The sequence below is a fragment of the Periophthalmus magnuspinnatus genome, chromosome 7, assembly GCF_009829125.3.
Source record: "Periophthalmus magnuspinnatus isolate fPerMag1 chromosome 7, fPerMag1.2.pri, whole genome shotgun sequence".
Lineage (NCBI taxonomy): Eukaryota > Metazoa > Chordata > Actinopteri > Gobiiformes > Gobiidae > Periophthalmus > Periophthalmus magnuspinnatus.
In genome coordinates, this window is record NC_047132.1 from 21,825,635 (window position 1) to 21,853,246 (window position 27,612).

General features: G+C 39.0%; 2 protein-coding genes across 6 annotated transcripts; both read right to left on the minus strand.

Annotated features, from left to right (window-relative positions):
• Positions 1–1,261: 1,261 nt before the first annotated feature.
• Positions 1,262–4,289, minus strand: slc66a1 (solute carrier family 66 member 1). The gene is made up of 7 exons (XM_033969539.2): positions 4,096–4,289; positions 3,506–3,635; positions 3,344–3,431; positions 3,018–3,172; positions 2,255–2,347; positions 1,973–2,158; positions 1,262–1,863 (listed from the first exon to the last, which is right to left on the minus strand). Exons 1-7 carry the CDS (start codon positions 4,284–4,286, stop codon positions 1,777–1,779), a joined length of 930 nt encoding a protein of 309 aa, XP_033825430.1. The 5' UTR covers positions 4,287–4,289; the 3' UTR covers positions 1,262–1,776.
• A 1,862-nt stretch (positions 4,290–6,151) lies between these two features.
• trim33 (tripartite motif containing 33) lies at positions 6,152–26,700 on the minus strand. Of its 5 annotated transcripts, none has more exons than XM_055223203.1 (21): positions 26,067–26,695; positions 20,188–20,306; positions 18,673–18,820; positions 17,429–17,561; positions 16,681–16,797; positions 16,451–16,565; positions 16,128–16,274; positions 15,910–16,027; positions 15,555–15,820; positions 14,600–14,797; positions 13,560–13,616; positions 13,170–13,370; positions 11,048–11,174; positions 10,388–10,451; positions 10,170–10,311; positions 9,729–10,096; positions 9,265–9,376; positions 9,114–9,188; positions 8,832–8,984; positions 7,496–7,546; positions 6,152–6,797 (listed from the first exon to the last, which is right to left on the minus strand). In XM_055223203.1, exons 1-21 carry the CDS (start codon positions 26,659–26,661, stop codon positions 6,579–6,581), a joined length of 3,525 nt encoding a protein of 1,174 aa, XP_055079178.1. In that variant the 5' UTR covers positions 26,662–26,695; the 3' UTR covers positions 6,152–6,578. The 5 variants fall into 5 exon arrangements, with proteins under 5 accessions (XP_055079178.1, XP_033826263.2, XP_033826265.2 ...); XM_033970372.2 differs by having other exon boundaries at positions 15,546–15,820; XM_033970374.2 differs by lacking the exon at positions 13,560–13,616 and having other exon boundaries at positions 15,546–15,820.
• Positions 26,701–27,612: the final 912 nt, after the last annotated feature.

The following is a 27,612-nucleotide window of genomic DNA, read 5'->3' on the forward strand; positions in this document are numbered from 1 at the left end:
CTCCAACAGTTTCACAACCACACGCATGTCCTCGTCTCTGTGGGTGGGCCCGCAGTGTCCGGAGCGTGCACTATTATGAGAAAGTGTGTCCGGTAGTCATTATTTACATTTGGGAGGACATTTGGTAACATGTTAAAGAGAAGCTAAGTCATTTTTAGCATCAGTGTTTAAAAATAGTAGCCTGCTTAATTAAGATGCATTTCATTCTAATGTGAGTACATTTAAGATAATAATAAAATAAGCGCTACTGATTAAAACATGACACAACAAACACAACTGAACCTGTGATGCAATATTAGCTGTCATAAGGACAGACCACATCATGGAGAGCTCTTTTGAGGTTTTTGAAAACTATTTACTGAACAACATGAGCTCAAAAGGACCCAGCTGAGTGTAAAATGTCTATATCTTCACAATGATTTTTGTTAGCCTGTCTAGACCATTAGGTTTTACTTTGAGCCCGGACTATTCTTTTCCATTTATGAAATATGTTATATATAAGCGTTAATGATATATTGTTAATTAATTAATCAGTTAACATACAAGTCTATGGGCTATGCTTGTCTCAGACATTTACAGCTCATCACAGCTATGATTGTGCATTCAATACATTGTTTAGGTTATTTGCCTATTAGTGTAACTACAGAGAAATGACAGAAACCAAAAATAGAACAAAATCATCCTTTAAAAGTTTCATTAGTAATTTGGGCTCTTTTGGACCTATATTGTGAATTAGAGGAGAGATCAATGTGTGGATCAACTAGTTTATTATCTAACCATTATTACAATCCTCTCATCAGTGTTTTGCTTTCCAGATTTTGTCTAAATAGCAGGAAAAGCAGAAAACTAATGGGTAGTGTTAAAAACATGCACACTGGTATGATATAATAAACATTGTATTAAAAAGGTACCACCAAATTTTACATCCTATTTAGCCAATATGAATACCTATTTTTCAAGCACTCACTTTGTATACTTTTTGCATGCACAGGGAGGGAGTGGGTAAGTCAGGAGCATGGATCTGCTAATGAAGAAAAACTAAAGAGCTGCCATGGCCTCCAGGAGCAGTAGGTCAAAGCGTGTCTCTGGGGGGCGGGGTCAGAGGAGGCCAAAGTTCAAGGGTCAGAGTTAAGGCCAAGAGCAGGATGAGGGAGTGAACAGTAGTTTTTCACTGTAGACATTATTATTGCAATAAATGACACCATTTGAAAGAGCAGGTCATACAATACGGCAGCGAAAGAGAGAGAAAGACTATATAATTTCAATCATTTAATTTCAACAATTCCACTGACCATAAAAAGTACAATTATCTTTTTTTGTATAAAAGCACCACTTATTTCAAAATGTGATTAAAAAAAAACAAAAAACTTGGCCATCATAGCCAACACAGGAAATGCATTATGCTTAACGATACATGCAGATAAACAGTGTAGCATTTCTCTATAGAACATGTCCTATTTTAAAGTAAGATATTGCACACTGTAACCATTGCCATAACCAAGCCTGGCAAATGGATTAGAGGAATAGTATAGCAACAAAAGCACTGCCAACTCATCTGCACAAGATGAAATCTGGGAATGCAACATTTACAGTGTGTGTTGAGAGTGCTACTGATTCAATCATCCCTTCTTTAACTGTGCGTCAATAAGCAATGGGGCAATGGCACATTTCTATAACTGTAGAATTTAGGAGGTAGAACAATATCCATTTTACACATTACAAAAAATAAATAAAATACATGGTAAATCCTAAAATAAAGTGACACTGAACTTAGCCTTAGCTTCTCAATAATGGTGACGTCTCTTCCAAGTTGTTCAACTGCTGCGGTGAATTTTTTCGGTAAATAAAGAACTGGATGGAGATCTGAAAGTAAGGGTTAAGGATGTAGTCTGGCAAACAGTCACCCAAATATAAAACTTTTTAAATAGACATGCAGAGAGAAATGGCATTTTTGTGCAGTTAAAAAGGATACAATGATGTCCAAAGAGAGAGTGCCGAGACTGCCGATGAGCCAGGGCAGATGGTGGATCATGTAGCTGCTCTCGCCCTGACCTCCATCCGGGTTTTTCAGCAGGACACTCAGCCCATACATAGTGTTCCCGAGGATGACCAGTGCAAACAGGAAGTAAGAAACTCCCTCGGTTGACTTTCTCTTAAACTAAAAGAACATATGTTTGGAGAAAAGGGAATGAGAATAATGACAAAATTGCATTGTAATTGCATTAAAAATATGTTAATGCATTTTAATACTTACATTAGTGTACATTTGGGGAAGTCTGGAGCATAGGTAAAGCACTGATGACACAGACCCAATAGTGAAACCAATTATTTCTTTGGTTGTAAAAGCCTTAAAAACAGGAAGACATAACATAAAAAAATAAGCTGATGTGTTAAAATGGACAAGGAAATTACGAATTAAGAAGGTTTTGCATATGAACGGAATGGCATGTGACAATGAGCATAGCCGAATATCAAACAGATAAAGACAGTGTAATTTGTGCATAAAAAATAATGCACACTTCACAACACAGTTACAGTAGTGAGTGTTTGAGTTGGGGCACTGGTGAGTAATGAATCTGCTCCTGCAAGCAAATTTTAAATGCAAAACAGCTGCTAGTCTAATAAGAAATATAAACTACTACAAATCTGCATAATATTTAGCTGGCGGAAAAACTAGAAAAGCATCTTATGATAGTAGAAAACAGACTACCCTTTTAAATGATCAGTTTTTAAGTCGCTGAAATGACAGAAAGTGCACTTTAAAAACTTAAATGGAAAAATGGAAACTAAAATAAATTTGTGCAAGGTGAGAGTCAACAAAAGTTGTGTTTACAATGGGTCCACACAGAAAAAGGAGGATGTTTGGGATCATGTTATGATTGAAAATGCTGTGAAAGCAAAACTTCTATAGGTTTATGAAGCACATAAAGTCTTCCTGGCGGCAGAGGACACTGGGTACAGAGATATGTGAGCCTTGTCAGCTGACCCTTCTTTGGGGTTTGTGTCAAATCACTCACCCGCACAAGACCACTTTCAGAGACTGTGAGCAAAGTACGGCTTCTGACCACAGACACGTCCACTCCCTGTTTGGTGTCCAGAGATGGGACATGAAAGAAATTGCCAGACAAGCCTATGACACAGGCCACACCCACAACATGGACAATGGTCCGATCTGCAAAAATAAATAAAGTATTCAACACCGAGACAGCCCATTACACATAGCTGTATATTCCGTACTGAGGGACTGGTCTCTAATCACACAGAGATAAAGGGAGATCATCATGGCGGATGAAAGATATGAAAGGTTAAACAAACTGGACAATGATAAGTATGTAATACTTACGGTCATGTGTTTTATTCCTTAACTTATAGTAGGTGTACATGCCCAACATGATCAGGTCTGCTGTAACGTAATAAACTGCAGTATACGTCTGCAAGACAGAAATACATTAATATTTGAGTTTTCATAGAATATCTATACAATAAGTGTAAAAACTGAACTAACCTGAAGAGGCAGTTGATCTGCTAAGTAGGAGCCGACCAAGTTACAGGTGTCCCCTCCCAGCCACAAAAGCAGGAACCAGATGGAGAGCGCACTGTCCATATTCCCAGTTTTACAGGATTGGTAGTATTGTCTGAAATATTAGAGATGTAGACAGTGACTATATGAAAATATTGAATATTACATAGCAAGCAGTCTGTATATGTATATATTGTATGTAAGGTGACCTTGAGTGCCCAGAAAGGCGCCCTATAAATAAAATGTATTATTATTATTAAAATATTCAACAGTTTGTGGAATGCGTATTTCATCTTCCATGCTTGAATTAGGGGTAGGCAAAAATCAATATACAGTGATAGTTTATTAAAACAATAATTAAGTATTTATTAGTTTAGAGTCATATATTATAGAATGCCATGTTTTCACCATATTGTGATATTATCGTGGTATTATTGCATTGTGAGCCATGTATTGTATCAAAAGGTGAGGGAACCTGTGATTCCCAGCCCTAGTTTGAATGCATCACTCTAAGACTTTCATCAACTTTCTAAATCTTATTAGAGTATGCTGAAAGCATTAAACAAGCTACTTACGGGAAAGATGACACCATGAAGCACAGAATAGACAGCAGGCCAAGGTAGATGCTGGCCATGTCCCTTTCATCGTCAGCACACTCCCCAATGATATCCCAAACCCATTTTGTCCCATTAGGACATAATGTGGTGAAATTCCCTGAACTGGTCCAAGCAGGGGCTACATGTGTTAGGACGGTTTCTGTAGACATTGCCTGCAATAGAGGAGAGTTTCGGTCAATGCAGTAATTACAATATCCATAATACAGTACTACCCTTATTCTGGTCCAAAATTCACAATGGGCTGTTTCACTTAATATTGCTGAGTTAAACAATATGTGGAGTAACATAAAAGTTATTTAAAAAAAATCTAAACGTCCAAGTGTAAGATCACCCCTGCACAGCTTTTAACCCTTTCCATGACTAAACAACATACAATAGTTTGGACTTAAAATCAAATCCAAATGGCCACTAGATTACTTAACTAGAAAAAGGGATAGAGACAGACCATTAGATTTTGCTGTAACGTTACAAGAATAGGAAAAGTAGGAAACAAAAGCGAGCTCACAGAATATAGCAAAGCAGCTGTACGAGAACACAAACGGTACACAACATACAATAAGGTCCGCTCAAGTCTTAAATCACGGAACAGTTTCTAATGAAATCTAGAGAATATAACAACGGCATATAATACGTTTCTTGCCTGTATCGACGCTGGCGCACTAATAAAATCCTCGTGAGTGCAGAACAATGCACTCAGCTGAATTGATGAAAAACACGGAAGACACCAATAAACAACAACCGAAACGTGAGTAGTTTCTGATCTCTGATTGGCTGTTGGCAAGAGTGCGTGCTTTCGTCATGCAAGCACGTGAGCTAATGCGAAGCTCGCTCCGTTGTCTCGAGCTACACGTCGACAGTTTCACCTTAATGAAAAAAAAGTATTCCTATCTTCAAACGTGACATAATACAACTATATAGAATGCACACAAGTCATTATAGTCTATTGCAATGCATTCTTTCATATTAGTGTTACTTTTCCCTTGAATTCTCCCGGATGTCCTAGACTTTTACATTTCACATCACCTCAGCACATATGAACAAACCCTGCTAAAGGCGATTAGTTTACGCCTTGTAGTAATTACTCATTAGTCCAGAGATGCCATTAGTTCTGAGGCCCCGTATCCCTGCACATTTTAGAAAGCAGTTGTGAAAAGGATGCATTATAGCAGTGGCTTCAGGTTCATAGGCACAAAGATAATCAAGGAATGACTATCGTGAGTAGTTTCAGTGTTTCTCACTTTTAATCAGCCTTGTTTTACTCTTAATTAGGCAACCTGTTTGAATCATTGTAAACGCCTTGATTATTTGAATGGCCTATAGTTAAGCCACTGATAGGCTACATCTACATTATCATGAGACACATTTAAAAATCATATACAGGCAGAGGCTAAAGCCTAAAACTAGTAAGTAATCCTGCCCTTTAATGGGAAGGTACAATTTTGAAAACCCCTTTAAATAAATCTCCAAAATAGTAATCATCTTACCTGTAAAGAAGGGATTAGCTTTGAAAAAAGAAAGGATGCACCAGATAGTGATGATGTAGATGTTGTCAGCTGACTTTGAGTCATGACAGAACTGCTACTCAGCAGTACGCCTACAGTATAGCTGAGTCTATAGAATAACTTCCCAATTACACCAAACTTGTTACGGGAAATGGCTACCATAGTTGGGTGAAAAAATAATTGTGCATTGCATCTTTAAAACGGCAGTCTACCACACATCTTGTTCATCCAGTCAGAAAACCTAGTATAAATATAGAACTGTAACTTTACTCAACTTCTTTGCTTTTTATTATATGGTAATGTGTGCACTACAGTGTAATTTTCCCAATTTGTCAAAAATGAAATTTTTTGAATGTGATACAGGTGAATGAAACATTTTAAAGATCTATCTCCATGGAAATTTGCAAGTGACATAACTCTATAGAAATATTATTGGGTGCCATTTTAATAAAAAAAATAAAGTATAGTAAATAATATTTTTGACAACACTACCAATCCAATATGCCAATACCTGTATTTCAACAAGTTTTATTGTTGCATTCAAACATCTATTGAGATACCTTCAGGATCTAGATTCTCTTATTTACATAATGCTTCCACATAGTCATACAAATACTTCTGGTAATTTGTGGTACACATATGATTCTGGAAACAAAGCATTTAAGATCTTTTTGATAAGGCAAATGTCACAAGTAATATACAAATGAAAATGAATAGAAAATAATACAGAATTCTTTTATAACTTAATGTTTCAAAGAGTAGTCCTTTCAGATCTTCTGTACAGTGACTTGAAGAATGACTGTAGCTCTTGTTTGCATGTCCTCAAAAGTTCACGTTAAAGCAGAGTTGACGTTTGGAGGAAATATGGACTGAAACTGTAGAACACACTGTATTTGTTAATCTCCAACATGGGGAGGAAGACAGTCATTGGTGTACTCCTCACTTTATGTGGAGCACCTTCTCATCCGTTTTTAATCGTTTCCTTCTGGGTTGTACAAAGTCGTCGTCAGAGTCCTCCGAATCTTCTTGGTTTTGTGATTCCTCCAGAGTTTCCGGTTCAGGATTATCAGGGAAAGTCTGACCTGGGAATAACTCCAGTAACTTCTCCTCAAAATACAGGCTCACTGCTTTGCCGGAGATGGCCATCTCTGATCCCACCTGAGGGAGAGAGGTAGTATAAGAGCAGATGGAGGGGGCAGGAAGAGGAGGTGGGGATGAAAGAAGAGGAGAATGAGGAGACAAATTAGAGCCGGTTAAGAGAAATCTGAAGCAGGAAATCCTCCGTCTAACCTTTACTCCTGTACAGAGAAATCTGCTGCCCATCCCACTGAGGCTTCATGAAGAAACTCTAACCACTTCACATGTAGTGTAAAGGCTCTTACTAAGGTCACAACAGATGACTTTCATTGTTTAAAATCAAAAGTATTTGTGTGCTAAATGTTTCATGCAAATCAAATAAAAGCAAGGCTAAAAAACAATGGTGAAACAATTATGTGAATTATTTGCCATCTTTTCTTCGATATGAACCAAGAAAAATGTCTCTGGAATAAATAATTCAACATGTCATTTATATAATTGAAAACACTCAAATCTAACACCCAGTTAGCCAACATTGTTTGATGCAAGGAGTCCGTATTGATGAAGTTGGACTGTAACAGGGCACAAATCAATGTCTATATCTATAAGATAAGATTAGTAGGACCTAAACAATGTGAGCCGCCTATTACTATCTCACACGATGAATACTTAACACAAAAAGCCCAACTCATTAGCTTACATTATCATTGAACTATGACTTCATAGAACCTTGGTGGGAGTGGACAGGGCACCTGTGCTCCAGACGCTGAAGCTCTTACCTGGTTATTAATCTGTTTCTTCTCATCATAAACCTGGATTATTCGAGACATCTGAAGAGGGGCAATAACATTACAAGTGAAGCAGAGGGGGCAAGAGAAAATGTCAATACAGGTCACATAAGAACAAAGGAGGAATCTGCTGACAGCTGGAGAGCAGTGCTGAGTGGTTACTTCTGAAACCAACAGCAAGACTGCCGGGCTGCTTAACATATATTGTATTTGGTGCCACAACTACGCTCTACACATTGTTAGCCATAAAAAATATTCCAAATATATATTATAAAATCTACTGTCTAAAGTGCCACCCTTATCGTTTCTGAAAATAAAAATTGTGATGTGAATTGTGAACTGGGAAAAGTGAAAACACAATAGAAGACAAAGAAAACAGAATAGAATATATGCATGGTTAAGTAATATGAAACTACACTGGTAAACACAACACAGGTCACATCCTAAGGCAAACTGATCATAAATATTGGCAGCTTTACACATATTGACTGGTTCTTCTGTAATCCTCATCTACACACCAAAGACTTTCTAAAGCATAGTGATAACCATGCCATTTTTTTTCCTTCAGGGACTATGACAGTCATAACTACTGAATTAGTGGTCACTGATAGTGTTATAGTGTTAAACAGCCACACCTTGCTGTTAATTGCATCATTTCACCTGAGGGTGATGATGACATGTGATCAAGACCCACAAACTCTTTTCACCAACTTTGTACATGTGACGTCTCACACACACTCACACACTCACACACAAAATACTGCCCCAAACACAGTTCTGAGATGCTGTGATAAAATGGTTAAAGAAAGTAGCTAACCATGAAAACTATACTGAGATGTGAAATGTGAAAAGGGTTCACACAGAGTGCAAGCAGTGTCTACAGGAGACAGACCAAAGACTGAGAAGCTGGTGTTAGTAAAAAGCAACTCCCTTGAGCAGAGCAGGTCAAATCAATATGACACCTTTTACAGACATCAGACTCTACCCATGCATTCTACTGTATACTGCATATTTGTCAAGAGTGACAGTCCTAATGTCATTTGGAATATATCAGTCTCTAAAAATAGTTGAAAAAACAAAACAGATTACATTTAGAACTTGTTTTTGACACTGAGGAAGCTGTACTACTATGTAAATGTTCCATAGGATACTGATAATGTGACGTTCCATGATTACACTTCGGTTTAGGTAAAATGTATTTGGGAAAATAGCATTTTACAATCATCGATTGTAGTTCATTAGAACAGGATGCAGTATGGACCCTACTGGCATGCACACACACAATGGTGCCATTCCCCAGAGCCAGTGGCGAAGTCATGCTGCTCACCTCATTGTACTGTGCGCAGTTCTTAAAGATGAGCCTCATGTCTGACACAAAGTCCTGTGTGGTCTGGTAAAACTGGGAGCTCCGCCCCTGCAGCCTCTTCTTCACCTTCTTCAGGTCCATGGGCTGTTTTATGATCTTGTAGTAATTGGGTACCTGCAACAAGCATTCAAACATTTTCTATAAAACACTATACAAATAGCATAGTTTTCGTGACAACCCCCAACATTACAAACGTACACATATGCAGGCAGCCCTAGACGGTGAAAGCCCTTTGATACTTACTGAAGAAGAGACTGGCTCCCTGAAGCCTACACTGAGCTCATGACAGAAGATGTAGAGCAGAAGGCGTTCACATCTCTGCAGAAAGGAGAGAGAGTTAGTGGTCTATAGTGTATAGTGTATAGTCTATAAAGTTGAAGCTGGAGACACTGACCCTTTGGTCCTCAGGACTGAGAGCTGGCTCCCCCTTCTGTTTGCGATTCTCATCACAGTACTGGATCTCTGGGTTTGATAGACTCCGGCAGAACGTACACAGGAAGTCCCCTCTAAAAGAGAAAAATGTTTTAAGCCCAGCCTATCAAATGATCAGTTAAATAATACAAGGCAAAAGGAATTTCTCTCTCCATCATTTTGTAATATTAAAATGAATATATGGAGTACTGATTTCAACCACAAAACATATTTCTCCATCTATATTTGACCACTCAACAGTCTTCAATAAATATCCAAGTTCCAAGGATTATTAACAACTAGTAGTTTTGGATTATGGTATAAAAGCAAATGCACATTTACTTATTTTTAAAATGTAATTTAATGTATAAAATATTAAGCGCCTAAAACTGTAAGGAACACATCATTTGCCTTTTAAGAATTAGTCACAATTTAAGCCTGTCTTACTTGGGGAAGATTTTAATGGTGGGTACATGGCATCTCATATGGAATACTTTGGGACAGCGGTCGCAGCAGATTAGGTCTCCTCCGTTGATGCACACGGCACACCAGTCTTCATTGGGGTCATCCTCCTTTGAATTGGTAGCTGAAGCCCCGCCCTCTGGCTTTTTGTCAGTGCTGCCATTGGTGAGGGGTGTGCTGCTGGACGATGAGGTAGTGGTCATAGTGGAGGAGAGAGAGGTGGAACCATTAAGGCCAGCACACATTTGAGACTGTGACTCTTGCTTTATCAACTCATCCAGAGTCCTGAGAGCATCCTGGCCCGCGGACACTGATGATAACACAGGGTGAGAGCTGTCTTCAGTGCTGCTCATCTGAAAAAAAAAAAAAAATACATTGTGTGTAACAATATTCACAGAATAGTCCACAATGAAGAAAGGGTCATACCATGCACGCACTCCTCCCATCTTTGCCCCTTTCTGTCTTAAGAGAAGTTGTACACGAGTAGCCTTCTTCAGTGCCAGGCTCCTGTTTTACACGGACCTGTTCCACCACTGTGCCGCCTGCCGCTCTCCCAGATGAGCTACAGCTAATCATACCATCAAATTATTCAACAGATTCTGCTATCAATTGGCCAAAGTCACTTTACTTTTTCAATAACAAACCTGCCCCTGCTGCCCGTGCTGGATGTGCTGGAAGGCCGTGCTGGTGTGTGGGCATTGGAAACCCCTGATAACATATAAAAAAAAACAACAAGGGTTACAAAGCATTTCTTAAAAAAAAAAAGTGCAATTGGAATTCCAGAAAATATTACACATTAAAGAGGGTCCTACGTCATTCATGCTACCACACGACAATTCTCCATAAATATACAAAAGTTTGATACAAAACTGTACAGAACAACTTGACAAATGTGGTTTGATGTGCAGTACTTTTATTAGCGAGATGTACATTGACTGAGTCGACAACATACGTGAAATGCATAAAACATGTTAATACGTTTTTAACACGGTGATCTAAATATGTTATGTGTTAGCAGTTAATACCCCATAGAAGTAAACTATTCCCTCTTTAAAGGGAATTAATTCAAGCACTACTAATTCAAGCACTACTTGCATTGGTAGGATTACATTATGGAGCCCTTTTAGAATTTGGTTTATTATTCATTCACTCCTCAGGCACATACTTCTCTAGCCACTGATGAACTGGGACAAACTGGCCCCACCAGACAACCACCAAACCTAGTAAAGTGGGTCAAGTGTCTTGCCCTAGGTGACAATAAGTGTTCAGGCAAGGTTTGCCAAATGTAAATTGTAAAATTTTACCTGATGATCCCGGGGAATGTGTGGATAACCCTGGTGATGTGTTCATGTCCAATGGGCCTTGGTGAGTGCTGATTTGGATATACCGAGAGAGGAGGTGCCCCAGGCTACTGGAGCCTGCATCCTCAAGCTGAACAGAAAACACAGTGAATGTAAGAAGTACCGTAAATTTCGGACTATAGAGCGCACCTCAATATAAGCCGCATCAGCTAAATTTGAAAAGAAAATCAATTTTGTACATATATAAACCGCACCTGAATATAAGCCGCAGGTTTTCATATTGTAACATGAGATATTTACACAGAAAGACGGTGCACCGACACGCTTTTTTTAAAACTGTGCCTGAAAATTGGCACCAACACGACATCAACACGGGATGAACACATCTGCAGGTTTAGAAAATAAAGCTGCACCAACACGGAAAATCTGCTTTTATTTCCTCTGAAAACTTTTATTGTCTTTTTACATTGACCAAGTTGGATTCATTGATGCCGAGCTTACGTGCAGTGGCTCTATTTCAGGGGTCGGCAACCCGCGGCACCAGAGCCGCATGCGCCTCTTTCAGCCTTATACTGCGGCTCTGCGTGGCTTGGGAAAATAAATTTAAAGTATTTAATTGAAGTGTATTTTATTTGTGTTAGCTCTTTTTTGTTGTAGTTTAAATTGGAAGATTATTATGATCTTAAAATAAAATTATACTTTCTTATTTTTCGTTGCTCAAAATAAGCGTCACACTCGCGGAACAATGCTCAAAACAAACACTGTTCACGTCTCACAGACACAGACACAGCTCATAGTCCTGCGTAAAGAGCCCTGATTTTCAGACGCTGTGCGCACAGGGGTCAGGAGCAACTTTCGCCCGTCCCTAATGACACACTAATAAGCTCGTCCGTAGATGCCACAGAAATCTATTAGATGTAGTAGCAAGTATATTATCTGCTCTTGTCTCCGCGATGACGTATCACGTATAACACATCAGACATGTCGCCCAAAAGTAGAGCCACAAGCGAGTGAAAATGAGCCAAAACAAACGTCTTTGGAGAGCTTTTGACAAAGGGGAAAAGGACAACTGAGGAGCCAGAAGAGGAGACTACGACCTCCAAGAAAAAGAAAGATCAATTTAACAGACAATGCCTACTTCAAATCTGGGTTTGTCGCTGCAGGTGACTCACGCGCAGAGTCCGCTCTGCGTAATATGCGGGAAAAGCAAATGAGGCAATGAAACCTTCAAAACTGCTTTGGCACATGGAGAATTTTTTTATGCACTTAAGTTATTTTGGCCATATTTATCTGCCACGTGTAGAAGGCTTGTCCGTGAAAATAAAACCTACATTATTCCGTTACATTATTATTATTATTATTATACACAGTGTTATCTTCATTTTAGATGTCAAAAAAAGTATTTGCGGCTCCCAGTGTTTTATTTTACGTGGAAAGTGGGTCCAAATGGCTCTTTGCGTGTTAAAGGTTGCCGACCCCTGCTCTATTTCCTTCTTTATCTTAAAAACTGCATCATATCCATTTCATGATGCACAAAATGATCGTTCAAAATCAAAACTAGTGAATTCTTCAGAGCAAAATCTTTCCCCACGTCTTTGACTTTTACGTTTACAGCTAGAGAGCGCCCCCCAGGGGCCGTTATCCAGTAAAATTCTATAAATAAGCCGCACTGCTGTATAGGCCGCAGGGTTCAAAGCGTGGGGAAAAAGTCGCGGCTTATAGTCCGAAATTTACGGTAGTGCTTAGACAATCAATATGATCATTAACAATGCACTGGGCTTTACTTCATCATACAAATGTGTAGATAGTCATGATTTTGTACATCCTGCTCAACTAATGGAGCTGTTCTGATCTTATTATATGCAATGTGTTGCATGCAATTATAAACTAGTGGTCAAAAAGAGCATACAAATATAAAATACTGCATGTGTGGGAACATGCCATCATTGTACCAAATATAGAGGACTAGAATAAAATAGAACAGAAAACTAAGTAGTGGACTAAAGAAACCTTTGCTACAGACTTTTAAAACCTTTGCACATTACTTTAAATAGACTGTTTATTCTTTATCTGTAGGTGCATAGCTCATGCCAAATGATTCATGTAGACTTGCACAAAGTCTGACCTGGATGGGTGGGATCTCAGGCAGACAGGGCAGGTTCTCTGGGTTGGTAACAGAAGGGATGAGCTCGATGGGTCCCAGGATGGGGCTGGTCGGGCCACGGTGAGAGTGTGCTCCAGCCATACTGGCGCTGGTTGGACTGGTGGGGTTAGCGTTATGGAGGGAGGCTACAGGGAAGGGGCCCGCGTGGCCTGGGTTTGAGTGCTGTGCAGAGAGACAAAAGACTAGATGAGGATACAGGCTTAGGAAGTGAAACGGTCAAACAAAGAGCACGAGCTGTGTGTGTGAGGGTAGATGAAGCATTTTTAAGTTCAAGTGGTACAGTCATGCATGTCAGTAACACTACACATGCTACACAAGACACAGATGATAAAATATGAAAAAGTGCCAAACCCCTGATTGTAGTAAGAAACGAAACCTTTGGTGGCTCAGCTCAGATTCTAAAGACATCTGGACACAAAGAAAGAGGGGCTACATGTAGTGGGGCTTCTCTCAGCCTAGCTTTTACAAACATCAACTCAACAATAACAGTGGCTAGAGCTTCGTTAGGACTTGCTATCTAGAAAAAAGTATAAATCAAAAAATATTTAGGGGTAAGTGAAATTGGATAAAGCAGGAATTTATCTAAAAGCAGAATGATAAGATGCCAATCAAAATATTTTATACAAAAGGCATAATGCAACAACAACATTTATTCAAGGAGATTCAAATGTACAGTGAATTCAATGACACTAAATGTTACAAATAAAAAGGTAAGTGACATTTTTGATACTGACGTTATAGTGATGCTGCAAAATAATAGGAAAACTACAGCTAAATGCAGGACCCAAGTGCTTTTAGATTCAATTTTTATAATTTGATGAATGGGCACATTATTCAAGTACCCACCAATTAGTCAGTAATGACGTCATTGAACTTTTGGCTTTGAAATCCCCAAAACCGTCATGCTGTATATTCATGCAGAAGGTACGATAAAAAGGGACTTTGGGAGATCTTCCAAGAAATTCTGTACAAAACATGTATTATTTCCTCCTATTTTACAGGTTTCAAATTAGGTTTTTGATTCAGTCAGCGGGTCTTGCTTGTATCAAAAACAGGAGCACAATTTATGACGTATTAAGTTAAACTCCTTTGAAATCTAAGTGTTTGGCAGAGATGACAGAAGAAATTGTGTTTACGATTATTATTTTACCAGACAATCCCAAAAAATCAACACTAAAGCAGCATTAGCAGAGAATTATATCCCCTCATTACAAACCCAAAGAATTTTTGGGCAACTTCTGCTCTTAAATTTCATGACTTTTAAAAAAAGCTTGCTAGAGTTGTGACATGCAGTAAAGCTATATCCGCAGCATGAAGTTAAAAGTGCCTGCACTGCAATACATGTTGAGAAATTCTGTTGTATTATTGAAAAGGACTGGAACCAAACCCACCTGTCTCTGGAGCTGAGCCTGCATCATCTGAGGATAAGGCTGTCCGTTGTGTCTGGGCTGTGCTGCAGGCATGCGGCCCTGGGAGGGCCCTGGCAGGCGCATGTGGTGAGCGGAGGAGGGGAACATGGGGGGCCCCGCGGCACCGTTCATACCCCCGGGCCCTCGAGGAAGCTGCTGCATACTGATGAGCCGTGGAGGCTGCACACAAAATAAGATGCGAGGAAATATTGTTACTACTGCAAAATAGACTACATTGTATTCAATACATAGAACAGGAAAAATATATCATGTCATTCTGTGCCCACTGTCACAATATGTGTGTGTATGAAGGGCATATTACAATGTAACCTAATATTCTACTGACAGCAGATAATTGTGTGAAAAAGTTCATTAATACATATTTACAGAGAGGGGAAAAAACTGAAAGCTCAGTTTGACCTAAAACTTATTTAATACTGATTACTGGGACAGTCATGGCATGTTGGTTTACATTAGCAACTTAATATGGTGGCAAAAACAGATTGCAGAAAGAGCTGCGTGCCACACAATTTAATGGTTTGGGACTAGACAGTGCGTAGGTGGTCCAGATCTACTTCGTTTCATTGTTAGAAAAAAGGTTATCTTCCAAAGACTCCTGCATGAGCATTACTGATGTGCCAAAGGGTTTGTGAGAGCTAGGAACAAGTTAGCTTTAGATACATCCTCCTTTCACCGTTTGAAAATCAGGGACTATGGGTTTAAGTCAGACAGTATGAAATAATAATGAACTTTTCCAAATAAACTGATTACATTACATTCTGGTTTTAAAATATATACATTTAATTTGATCTTAATATTTTTATTCAAAAATTTTTTAATAATTGACTATATATATATTTCATCACCATTTACGATGAATGCGGCACAAGGAGAAATGAGGAGACATTGTTAGAGTGTTAAGTGCTACCTGTTGTACCATAGCGGGCCCTCCTGGCCGGGGGTGCTGCTGAGACATCTGTGAGGCCAGTCTCATCTGCTGCATCTGCTGCTGTTGCTGCTGTTGCTGGTGTTGCTGTTTCTGGGCAAAGGCAGCCTGCTGCATGTGCTGCAGTCTCAGCTGGGCCAGGTTGATCTGTCCTGGGTGTTTCCCCGGGTGCACCTGCCCCGGAGGAAGAGGAGGGCCACCCACCATAACATTCTGAGGCTGTGTCACTGGGGGTGGCTTCTCAATGACCAGATTGCCTATAGTCAGAAAAGGAGCAATTGCAATGAATGGATATATGATGGCCTGGAAAAGGAATCTATTGTTTCATTAAAACAGGTTCACTCACCTAGATTCACAACATTTTTGGCCCAGAACGTAGGGTCACAGAAGAAGCGTACCACTCCATTGGACTGAGGTGGGGGCTCTACCCTGGCCTTAAAGAGCTGGCGAAGCTGAAACAGAATCTATTCATACAGAATTAAATCAGCTTTAGTGCCCTAGTAAACTGGAAGAAATAAAACTTAACCACAAGATAACAGAACCAAGTGGAAGAGGGCCTCATACCAGTCTCTTGCTGTAGAGTAGAGCGGTGCTGCTGCCAGTGGTGATGGCCCAGTGACAGAAGTTTAGCACATGGTGGATCTGATGGGCCAGCTGAGTGGTGTCTTTGTGCATGGCTGCTAGACGTAAACTGCGTTCTTTGGTCAAACCCTGAAAGACACAGTTTACATCAGAAAACATTGGCCTTAGGTTCCACACAAAATGAAAGTGAAATGTATTTCAGAATCTAAAATAACTACACCTAAAGAAAAAAATACACAGCGATTAGAACACATAATAGTAGCTCTAATGAGCAGAGCTGTGGCTAAATAAGATTAATATCTTACCTCTAACTGCTGCAGCAGGGACTTCCCCTTCTTATTGATTTCATTTATCAGAGTAAACACTGCAATTTTAATCTCGTGCTCCACCTTCTTGTGCGTCTCATTAAGCTCTTTCAGCCTAGATGAATTGGACAATAAACCTCAACTTAAAGGCAGGCACCATAGAAATAAAACTCTGAAACTAACCACTTTAGTATTAATAGCATGATGTGCAATTGAACAGAAACTCATACCTGCTTTGCACCTGAGACACGGTGAAATGGACAAAGTTCTTTTTTTCTTGAAGCTTGGCCATTGTGGCTTCAATCATGCCCTTCTGATTCATGAAGGCCTCCTCCAGAAACTGGTACCTTAAGTTGGAATAAAGAGGGGTTAATGGAACAGAACAGACATCTTAGAAAGAACATTAAATTTAGGGGTGCAACGATACTAGTATCGGGTATCGGCTTGATTCCACCCTTGTACTCATCAATGTGATGCCGATATCAAGAACCTGTCATTTGATTTGTATGTAATCAGATGTGTGTGTTGCTGAATTTGTGGGTGTGTAACTGGATTTGTGCATGCATAACCTTCGCCTTTAACTGCAGATGGAGTTCGTTGTCTATGCTTCATGTAGCTGAATAAATAAATATGTTACGTTAACGTGTACTGCTATTCAGCCTGTTGTTCTCTATTTTATTGTTATTATTATAACCTGCCTTTAAAGATAAAATGTCTGTTCTTGGTGCCGGATTTTGTAAAATAAAGTTCCCCCAAAAATGCAACTGGATATAGCATTGGTGCATCCCTAATTAAAACATATAATTATACTTTCTAGTGATTTTTTGTGTGGTTAGGTGAAATATTTGATAAACAATGCATAAACACGTAGGTGAACATGTGAACCACTGAATGCTTGAGCACATGTGTTGAACAAAACAAAATATCCTAATAAAGATGTACTAGTTATGGTTTTGTCTCTGCAGTGAGGGGCTGTACCTGTGCTCCTTGTGCTCCAGCAGCTGACAATCTCTACACGTGAGTGTGTCACATGTCTCACAGAACAGCTTCAGATGCTCCTGTTTGTGAATGGGACAGAACACTGGTCTCTGTCCTGACGTCCCCACAGTCTCTGTACACACAGAGGAAGAAGAAACATGTTCAAACTGTACATTTTAAACAAATAAAGACAACAAAGACAAATACTAAACAAAAATACTGAAATGCAATGGAATCTATACTGTCTATCAAGGAAGAAATTCATCCTTGGCTCACCACCATGTATAAAACATCACAAGCGAGTGGGAGGGGTCTGACAGTACAGACCTAGCTTTATTCAGTGGACTCAAAGCTCTCCTCTCCATGTTTGTATGGAGAAATTATCTAATGCAGAATAACTATGGATTACTTGTATACATAAATTAAATCAGGAACCAATCATTATTAATGGAAGAAAAAGTTCTAAAGTTCCTCCTATACCATGGCAACACATCTACACCCCCTGAGTACACCAATTTGATCCAAAATACACAGAACAAACCACAAATGTGATCTAAGCCTGTCACAATAACACATTTTGAAGCACCATATATTGCTATAGAGAAATATTGAGATAATAATTAGCCATTTATTCTACAGCTCAGGTCTTACATTACTAGAGTTAAAAAAAAAATATTATTATTATTATTATTAATAATAATAATAATAATAATAATAATAATAATGTATTATTATCATTATTATTAAGTTACTTTTGCCTTCTCTATGTTTACAAAGCTATAATTTAAAAGAAAGTAGAATGTAATTACCTTGTCAACATGTTTTGGCTGCTAACTGAGCCACCTTCAGAAATGTCCACAATGGGAACAAGGTAATTACATCTCCTACATTGTCTTTAGAAAGAATAGTTTTGTAAACACTGATTATCTGAATAAAGACAGAGTATAACAATTAAGTGTTTTACTAATTACTTAATAACTAACTACCTACTAATATATACTAAGAGTTTGACTTCGTCCACAATGGGTCCTCCATAGTCTTATGCCACATGGGCTACCACATATCACAGATCAAGCAGCAAATAATTGTATGAGAATAATGGAGATCCTAGCTGCACTGCTGTTACCATGGCAACAGACTATAAGCACAAGTCTGTCTGGTTATTACCATTATTCAGCAGGTACTCTGCAGTTATAATACTTAAACAACATAACTGAACTTCAGCCTTTCAACAACAGACATACCTGTGTTGGCGTCCTCTTTGGTGCGGATAGTGTGGTCTTTAGTGATCTTCACCCTCTGGTGAGCCTCTACACATGTCTTACACAGCCACTCACCACACTCTACACAGAAGCCTATTGTTCCTGCATTGTCCTCACAACTCGTGCACACCTGAAAACAAAATGAAACTAGATGAAATGATTGGAAAATGTACAAATAGTGCCAATTCAACCAGCTGATATTGGAATAATATCGATCTTATATTTTTTAAAACCTATTAAACTCACTTATTGAATCCCATTGGACACTTTGAGCGAATATTTGGGTGGGTCCTATATTCAAGTCAAATTTGTGTGGACTCCAGATATTGTTTTGAGGGCTCAGACTCGTAACTTCCAATTGGAACATGCCTTAAAGAGGTGATATTATGCAAAATCTACTTTTTGGAGCTGAATAGCGGAATGCACATTGACTGTAATGTCTGTGTAATCCCTCAGTCATCCAGGTCTGATCCATAGCTAAAGATGAAGTTTAAATTTCTCAACTGGACAAATTGTTGTAAGAGTGAAGTCGTCACAACTTCACTCCTACAATGATTTATCGAGCTGACAAATTTAAACTTGGTCTTTTGCCATAGATTGTAATGTGATAATGCACTGGAGTTAAAGCATGAAAAATGAAACTTTCTTGTATATTTTAGGGGGGTGCTCTGCCAGGGAAATAAAGCTACTTAATATAAGCTGGATAAATACATACAGAAACAAATAATGCAATAATTAAAACAGAGATTACATTGAAATATGTTCCTCTTAAACTTCCTAATCTAACCCCCCCACATTTGATGTTTTTTAAATTAAATAAACATCAAATGAATAAATTTAAATTAAATAAAATCAAAGTAATACATTCAAATTAAATAAATATCAACTTAAAACAAGCAATTTATGATGCTAACAGTGCTTGTTGGTTTAAGAGACATTCGCAAAGTGGGATGATTGTTGGCAATATTTGGCACGTTTACACTGAAAAAACTGTAGCGTCTTATCAGCGTGACTGAGGTGTAATGAGGTGGCGCCTTAACTTATTTGGCTTCATACTGTCCGCTGCTGCAGCAGACACCGGTCTGTCCTCGTGTCCCACCGGAGTCACGGTGAAGCCAAGTGCTCCATACGCTTCATCAGACTTCCTCGTCTTACTTTTCGGGTGACTTTCGTATGTCTCATTACCTCGTCTATCTCCGCCTTTCTTTTCATCCCTGTTAAAATGTTTTTCATAGTGTCTCTTTAGCAAAAGTGTCTCTTGTTCACTGTCCTGTGTCACGATCTGTTTGCTCTCTCCCGTTCTTTGCTGCGTGCACGCTGAGTACGCGCTGTCTACAGTATCTACAGTGTCATACGCGGAGTCATACGCGCCCCCCTGGCATCTCACCGCGGTCCCACTATTTGAGAACCACTGAACTAAGTTAAGGTAAGCCATTGAAATAGCCACAGGTATATTATTAACATATAGTATGTCAAACATGTTGTCATGTGGCAAACCTGGGCAGACTTTTCATCAGATGAGCTGGTGGCGTCAGACGTGTCTTTGACAAAATAGTTGTCGATGATGTCCAGTTGTTTGTAATCCTGGAAGCACACCGAACAGCGCATGACATTGACTGGAAAGAGAAAAGGAAACATACTGGGTTAATAAACAACAACAAGAACAACATGAAATGTACATCCAAAGACTGGTTAATCAAATAACCTTTTAATGAACTATTCACTAGACAGTGGCATAATGATCAGTTTTTGCCAACTAGCATCCACACATTACGGCAGGGCAAGACTGTTCAACACTACTGGCTACCATACACATGGAGAGTTTCAGAAACTAATCACAAATGCAAATCATCATTCATTAGCATTTTATGAATAACTTGCTACAGTGAACATAAATTTCCGTAGTGAAAAGATGTAAAAATCTCAGCACCAAAGCTGACAGTAAGGCTAGAGATAGTTCTACTGTAGTTCTACTGTATGATTTGATTTATTCAATTCTTGTTTGGGGTTAAAAAACTGAATTAAAAGCATAATTTACAACTTTAAAATCTACAAAAGACAATAAATACATTTAACATTTCAAATTCATATTATACAGTCTGACTGCTGTTGGGAGAGCAGACTGTGTCACACAGACTCAAGCAAAGTCATAAAAGTTGTCCTTTTTTCTCAGTTGCCTCTGGGATCTCTGTGCTCTGGTCTTAGGGAGTAGCTAATGCAGTGGGTGTGCACTATGACCCATCTGTGTGACCAACTTTGACGGGTAAGCCGTTTGGTGGAATATTTCTAAATGATGGACAAAAGACTATTTGCAAAGCAATATCATATTTTTAGTCATCCTCAATAAAGGGTATAAGAACAAATATATTTTAAGTGTGTGTTTGTTTGGGCCTCAGGACTTATGAACACACAAGGCACATGCCTTTCCCATTTCTGCACAATAATTCAAGCTCCACTGGAGCAGACATGGGTGGTAAAGCAGGTGAGGTTTTGTCCAGGGAGGACACACACGACACACACAGTATGCGCTGGGGAAGCAGGGAATGTCCACTGTTATTTTTGAAATAATTTGGCTACTCCGTTTTCTTGTCAGGAATCTCCAGTTTTACCCCAACCCACAAACTGGGAAATCCAGGTCACAGCTTGGGGAAACACTGGGAAACAATGAAACCTCAACCATGCTCTCCTTCTGAGCAGGAGCCTATTAATGAGACCTTTAGCAGAGTTTTGGCTCATTTCCATAATATTCGTGAGGGAATTGTAGAAAGCCCTCGCACCATGGGGGCTGTTGGGGCTTTTTGAGTTGCCTAAAGAAGATTCAATTAAATCCTCTCATTTTCTATGAGAATAAAATAATGTGGAGCTAAATGGCCAACGGCCTTTCAGTTCATTGCTTTAGTAAAGCTTGTTAGAGGAATTTGCGTTTTTTTGAGAATTTTAAAAATAATTCACTTGAGGAATTTAATTGGGCACATTAAAAAATAATAATAATAATGCCCCCCTCTCAACATAATCCAGTAAGTCCTTTTTTTCAGTCCAGCCAGCTGAGGTTTAAACTTGATTGAGCTGGTTTGAACCGGTTTGGACTGACTCAAACTGCACACAGCCGGTTTACAGCCGGCTCCAGCTGTGGGGGTGGTGGTGAGAGCAGCTGTACGAGCAGTGGGCTGAAGAAGCCACATGACCACACAAACTCACTGGCCTACATAAAAACTATATCTGAAGGATTAGGCCAAAGCATTTAAGCATTACTAAACCAAACAGTACAGAAAAATAATAACTTTGGTCATTATTGTAGGCGGGTACTAGCAATTTCTTAAATTCTGGCTGCAATAACTGCTAATAACATTATAATACAAGTTCTTAAGTTTAATGTTATTGTAACGTACACTAAAGGTACCTTAATGACATTTTTCAAATTTCCCAGTGTTTTGTCAACTGTTAAAGGTTTTTAGACATTTTCTGATTTTGTCTGTACTAAAAGAAAGAAATGATTTCCAGGTTGGAAAATTGTGGTGCTCAATAAAGTATTAGGAGCCGATTCATTACAACCAAGGTGCAGCATGCTATTGGCCCCTCCCATGGATAGCCAGAGATCATGCTAGCATGGAGCAGATTTTTTTCTCCCATTTGTGCCTAAATGGCTATGCAGCCCTGCTGAATCCTACATAAAACCAATTAATAAAATAAAAATGGAGAATGAAGTAAGTATTCATGAATTACTTATTATCCATTATTTTATACCTCTCCCTACATTTTTGTCATTTCTGTTACCATCTTTTAAATCCACCAATAAAATAATGGTACATTCTAGTGAAATCATCATGTCAATCCTGTTACCATTTTTTATGTATCCATCAATATATTTTGCTGGTCAAATTAATTTCATTAATATCAACAAATAATTTACTTTCAAGGTGTACAGCATGTGACTAGCAACTGTCAAAATTGTTCGAAAATAATGTACCAAACAGATGTTTTTTAGGACAATGCCATAATAGCCAAAATAATATTGGTTTGGATCATTTAAAATGTGCTTATTTCAAATATACAAAGAAAAATCTAATTTCTATCCCCAGTCTAAAAATCAAAGACTTTTTAAACAGCATGTTAGGCCCCATTTACACCAGCTCCGTCATGCCAGACACACCCTTTTTACACATTTACAGTCAGGGATACATTCAGAAATAATAGTTTTTAATTCATAATCAGGCAAATGCACCTTCATAAAATAGCATAATTAATTTCTATTTAACTCTCCAAGGTGTTATCATTTAACTAAATGATAACACCTTGGTGAATAGTTGTGTAAAAAGATTATGGATCTATCTGTACATCTGTAAACATGCAGCAGTCTTGATATACCTTCGCTTCCAGCTCTACTTCGCTCCTCTGCCTTTTCCATACAAACCACTGCTTTTTCTCTCTTTATTGTACATCCATAGTTGCATAAAAAACTGAAGTAAAGCCATGCGCTAGCAGAGGCGTTGGCTTTTGGATACTTTCTACACTTTTAGTTTACTTTAGAATATGTCCAAGAAGAACGCAAGCTTAGCTCAAATCCAGCAGGCAAATAAAGTTTAGCTCATGAATCTGACCTATGTTTGGTCTGCCAGAAACAAGGACATTATAGCTTTTGTCTTTTACAGTGTGATTAAAAAATGAACAGTTTATCTTTTGTCTGGCGAGCTAGACCAACTTCACTCATGTTTTTGGCATCTCTCAAAATAGAAAAATAAAGATTTGACCTTTCATTGGTCTGGATATCTATATCAGAACCATTGTAACACCACAAGGTAAAGAAAGCATGATTAGTTTGTGTTGAAACCCACATTGACTAGTCTAAAAAAAGACTTATAGCAGAAATAAGCATCAAGCCAACTCATAAATATCAAAACTGAGTTTGGAATTTTAGTATTGTGACAACATTAAACGAGGTTGGAGTAAAATCAGCCTTTAGCCCTGCCAAACAAGTCAACATGCTTTATAGTTCAAAGTCGGGTACAAGGTCAGTACTTTAAAAAAAAAAAACTGCAAATGTGCCAAGCCCCTGGAATATCAGTTTAAGTTTTAGTTTTGAAATACTAGCAGTAAGTTATAGCTAACAGGAGGGACAGAGAGTGAGAGAGAAACAGGGATGCTCTATGACAGAATACAATTATATCCATATTTTGATCTTGCACAAACTTGTATTGCTATATTGTATGTATTTTTTTGTACCGGCCAGCCATAGGGCAGAAGACGTACTTTGGCGGAATACATTTTTGTTTAATGGCATTGTTTAAAAGTCAGCCTTGTTTATGTTCAGGAAATTAAATGTCAAAGCCATTTCAATTTTTTTAAAGACTTTAAATATGTCAAAAAACACCATTATTTTCTCAAACTAGTAATAGTATCTAATTAATTGTTTTGAGACTACTTTTGTACTATGAAAAAGACCACCAGGAATAAGAAAAATATCAGTCTTATCAAATAACTCTCTACAAACATAGGGGCTCCATCATATAACACCCTATCTTATCTCAGAGGAGGAGTTAGGTGACCTTGCCCAATCTGGCTAACGGTTTTGGATAGTTCTGATTGACTGTACATTTGTTTCAGACTAGCAAATACTCACCATGTGGCAACTAACAATAGTACTAGTATCTACTACAGCTTAATAAGTAGTGTCAATGGTCATTCTGCAGTGCTCCACAAATACCAAATACTGTACTGATCAGAGAAAAGATTACCATCTGTCCTGTGACGCCTTGAATTAGGCAGAACTACAGAAAAACTGAAGAACGTACACTGGGTGTCTGTCCCATCGCTCTGATTTTTTATTCCTTAATTTACACTGAATCATATTACCAAGTCGGTTACATATGAGACTAAGTACAGTAAAATATTAAAGAAATATAGATTATACACTTAAGGTTAGTATCAGGAGTCAGAATGCATTCATACTTTTTCCTCCAAGATGTAAATGATGTGAAAGCATTAATGAAGCCTTTTGCACGTTTGGCAAATTGGTTGCGTTCAAAAAGCAAAACATGTGGCCAGCTTTAAATGTGACATAGTTCACATATTGGCTACAACCATGTGGTGGTACTAACTAGACCAATACTACTGCTGTGGGACTGTATGCACAATTATTCTTTATAGTTACTACTATTGATTGTATTGTAAAGATGCAGTTTCTGTTCTGGGTTCATTGGGTTACACTTAGTCTGGAACAAAATATTTGCTTCTTTTTGACTTCCTTTGGACTCCATCTGCAGTTAAAGGCGAAGGTGTTAAGGCTCATTTATGCTCTACGGCTCCGTGCTAGACGCATAGAGGTCTCTGCCCGTCCTCTGCCATCTTCTGTCCGTTAACAGGTCGGTCTCCTCAAAACATGTCGAATCCTAGCAACGGAGCTGTACATGTGCTAACCGCTAGGGACAGTAGTGAACTCAGCTCAATAGTGGAAGCTAAACTTTTTCAAAAGGGACTAGAACTAGCTGTAAAACAAATAAATGCTTCTCTCGCCTCATTTTCCATGACTGTTTTCCAACAGATGGGATCTAAAAATGCCGTTGACGCCTCCATGTTTGTTTATTCCTTGTTCTATTGCGTCAGATTTGGTCAATTTTCTAATTGACTTTGTGCGCCCTCTGGTGGTTGCAGCCTTGACATTAGAAATGTTAGAAATGTAAATGCAGTGACGGTTATTATGCTTAGAATGTGCAGATCTGTTTACGTTCGAAAATGGAGCATAAATGAGACTTTAATAGTAACAATACATATTCAAAGATCTACTAAAGAGAACTTCGAATGATTTTGAATGGTGAACCAATTCACGATTGGAAAAATCACACATAAAAGTCTAATACACATAAAAGTCTAATACACATAATTTACAGTCCCCTAAATTACCAAACAGTTATGTCCAATTGATGTTCGAAGCCTGAATAAAGATCTGGTTTCTGACTCAGTGTAACCTATGCTAATTTGAATTATTCACTGTGTTGACCACACGTCTAGGGCCTTCAATCAGACCCCACGCAGTCTGTTTCAGTATAGTTTAAACCATGACATAAAAGCACGTGAGTTTGTTATGCCGAAAGTGATTACTTGCTCATGTAAAAAGATGTACACAATACAACCAAAGGCATTAATAAGTGCGGGTCCCACACCTGGTAAAGAACCAGTACTCAACAGTTTCACCAAAGTGTTCTTTCTATGATGAGAACCCAGTTATAAGCCAGCTGTAATTTTTGTATTTTATTTTATCCCAACGTTTATTCGATGATGAAACGTTGTCTAGTATCTAAGGTGGGAAAACTGCGTAGAAAAGAGCAGCCAACTGAATGTGAGAAACAAGTGAGACGAAATGAGAGTTGTAAACAACTTACCAATATGAGTGTCCGTGTGTCCGTGTGGTCCAGGCACCTGCACACTGACCTGTCTGTCCGGCTGCGGGATACACTTTAGACAGAACGAGTGCAAACACGGGAGTAGTTTAGGCTCACAGTCTCGGTTCTGCAGACTTTGTTTACACACAGCGCACGTATCCAGTAAATTTATCGGAGCGGGAACCGGTGTGGCCGCTGGAGCAGTAGGAGGTGGAGACATTTCAGTGCTAAGTCCGCCAGCAGGAGCGTCCTCGGCGGCGGGGATAGGTTCTGTTTCGACAGGGTCTGCATTGGTGCTGGCAGCGGTGTCAGCCGGGCTAGCGGTGCCGCTAGTGCTCCTAGTGCTCTCGTTCCCCTCGGTGCCTGCTCCCGCAGTAACAGCAGCTCCGCTGCTAGCGTCTCCTCCGTCACTGGCGGGGGTAGGCGTTTGCTCTGTGGTTTCACTGGACTCCGTACAAATATCGTCCTTCTCATTCGAGGTGGGTTCTGCTTCTGCCTCTGTTTTGATTTCCGACAGTTCATTTTTCTGTATTGTAGGCCCTGGGTCCGAATTAGCGGACGGGTCCATCTCCTCCTCGCCTTTGTTGTCCGCCATCTTCCTTCCTCTTTGAACCGACACACGTACAGCGTAACTCAAGCCACGTGCTGGCGTCATGACGTCAAAATATCAGATCGGTTCAGGCTAAAAAAAATGAAATAAAAAATAAATAAAACTGTACTGTTTAACTTTTGTAGTGGGTGCTTGTCTCCGTGGAGATTATTCATGCTGTGACTGAAATGGTCCACTGTATGCCATTAAAACATGAGGCTGGGAGCGGGGTCTGCTCTCCGCAGATAATCTGATTTAGACTGGTGGTGTCACCTGCTTGGCTCCATGAAGATAGGTAAATTTAATTGGTAATATGCCGGTGATGTTCTAGGCACCTTCGCTGTTCCAAACAAATGTCTTCTATGGGAGCCTAACTAACTGACTAACTTAATGCCTGTGGAACAGTCCAGAATCTAGACAAAGCAATAACATAATAACAAGCTTTTATATTGTCTGTGTGGAAAAACATTCAGTTTATTTACTGAAAGGAACCCAGCTTCCAGTGAGTCGATACATTGGAGTTGGCGACCCCAAAATCTTTAAATAGCCTTTAAATTATTTAAAGCTATTATCTGAAGTTTATTAGATTTTTTTCACTAGGATATGTGAAACCTGTCCTCACTTGGTCTTTGTTCGGGCACACCTGGGCTCTGTGGTCTTCTTCTGTCGGGCCATTGTCAGACTCCAGTACCGTAGATAGCATATGGTGATATGTGAGAATACAACAGGGCTGAGTCAGCCAATCTAATTACAGATGGCAGCTTTAAGATAATACATATGTTATAGAACAGGAATGAGACTTCATCATGATTTCATCAATTAACACAATTCACCAGGAATTCACATGGATTTACGATGATTTATAGTATCATGATCACGATTATGCTCAGTTCCAAAGTTTACAAGAACTTGTCAGTAACTAATTACTTACTTTACTCTATCATGATCATAATGAGG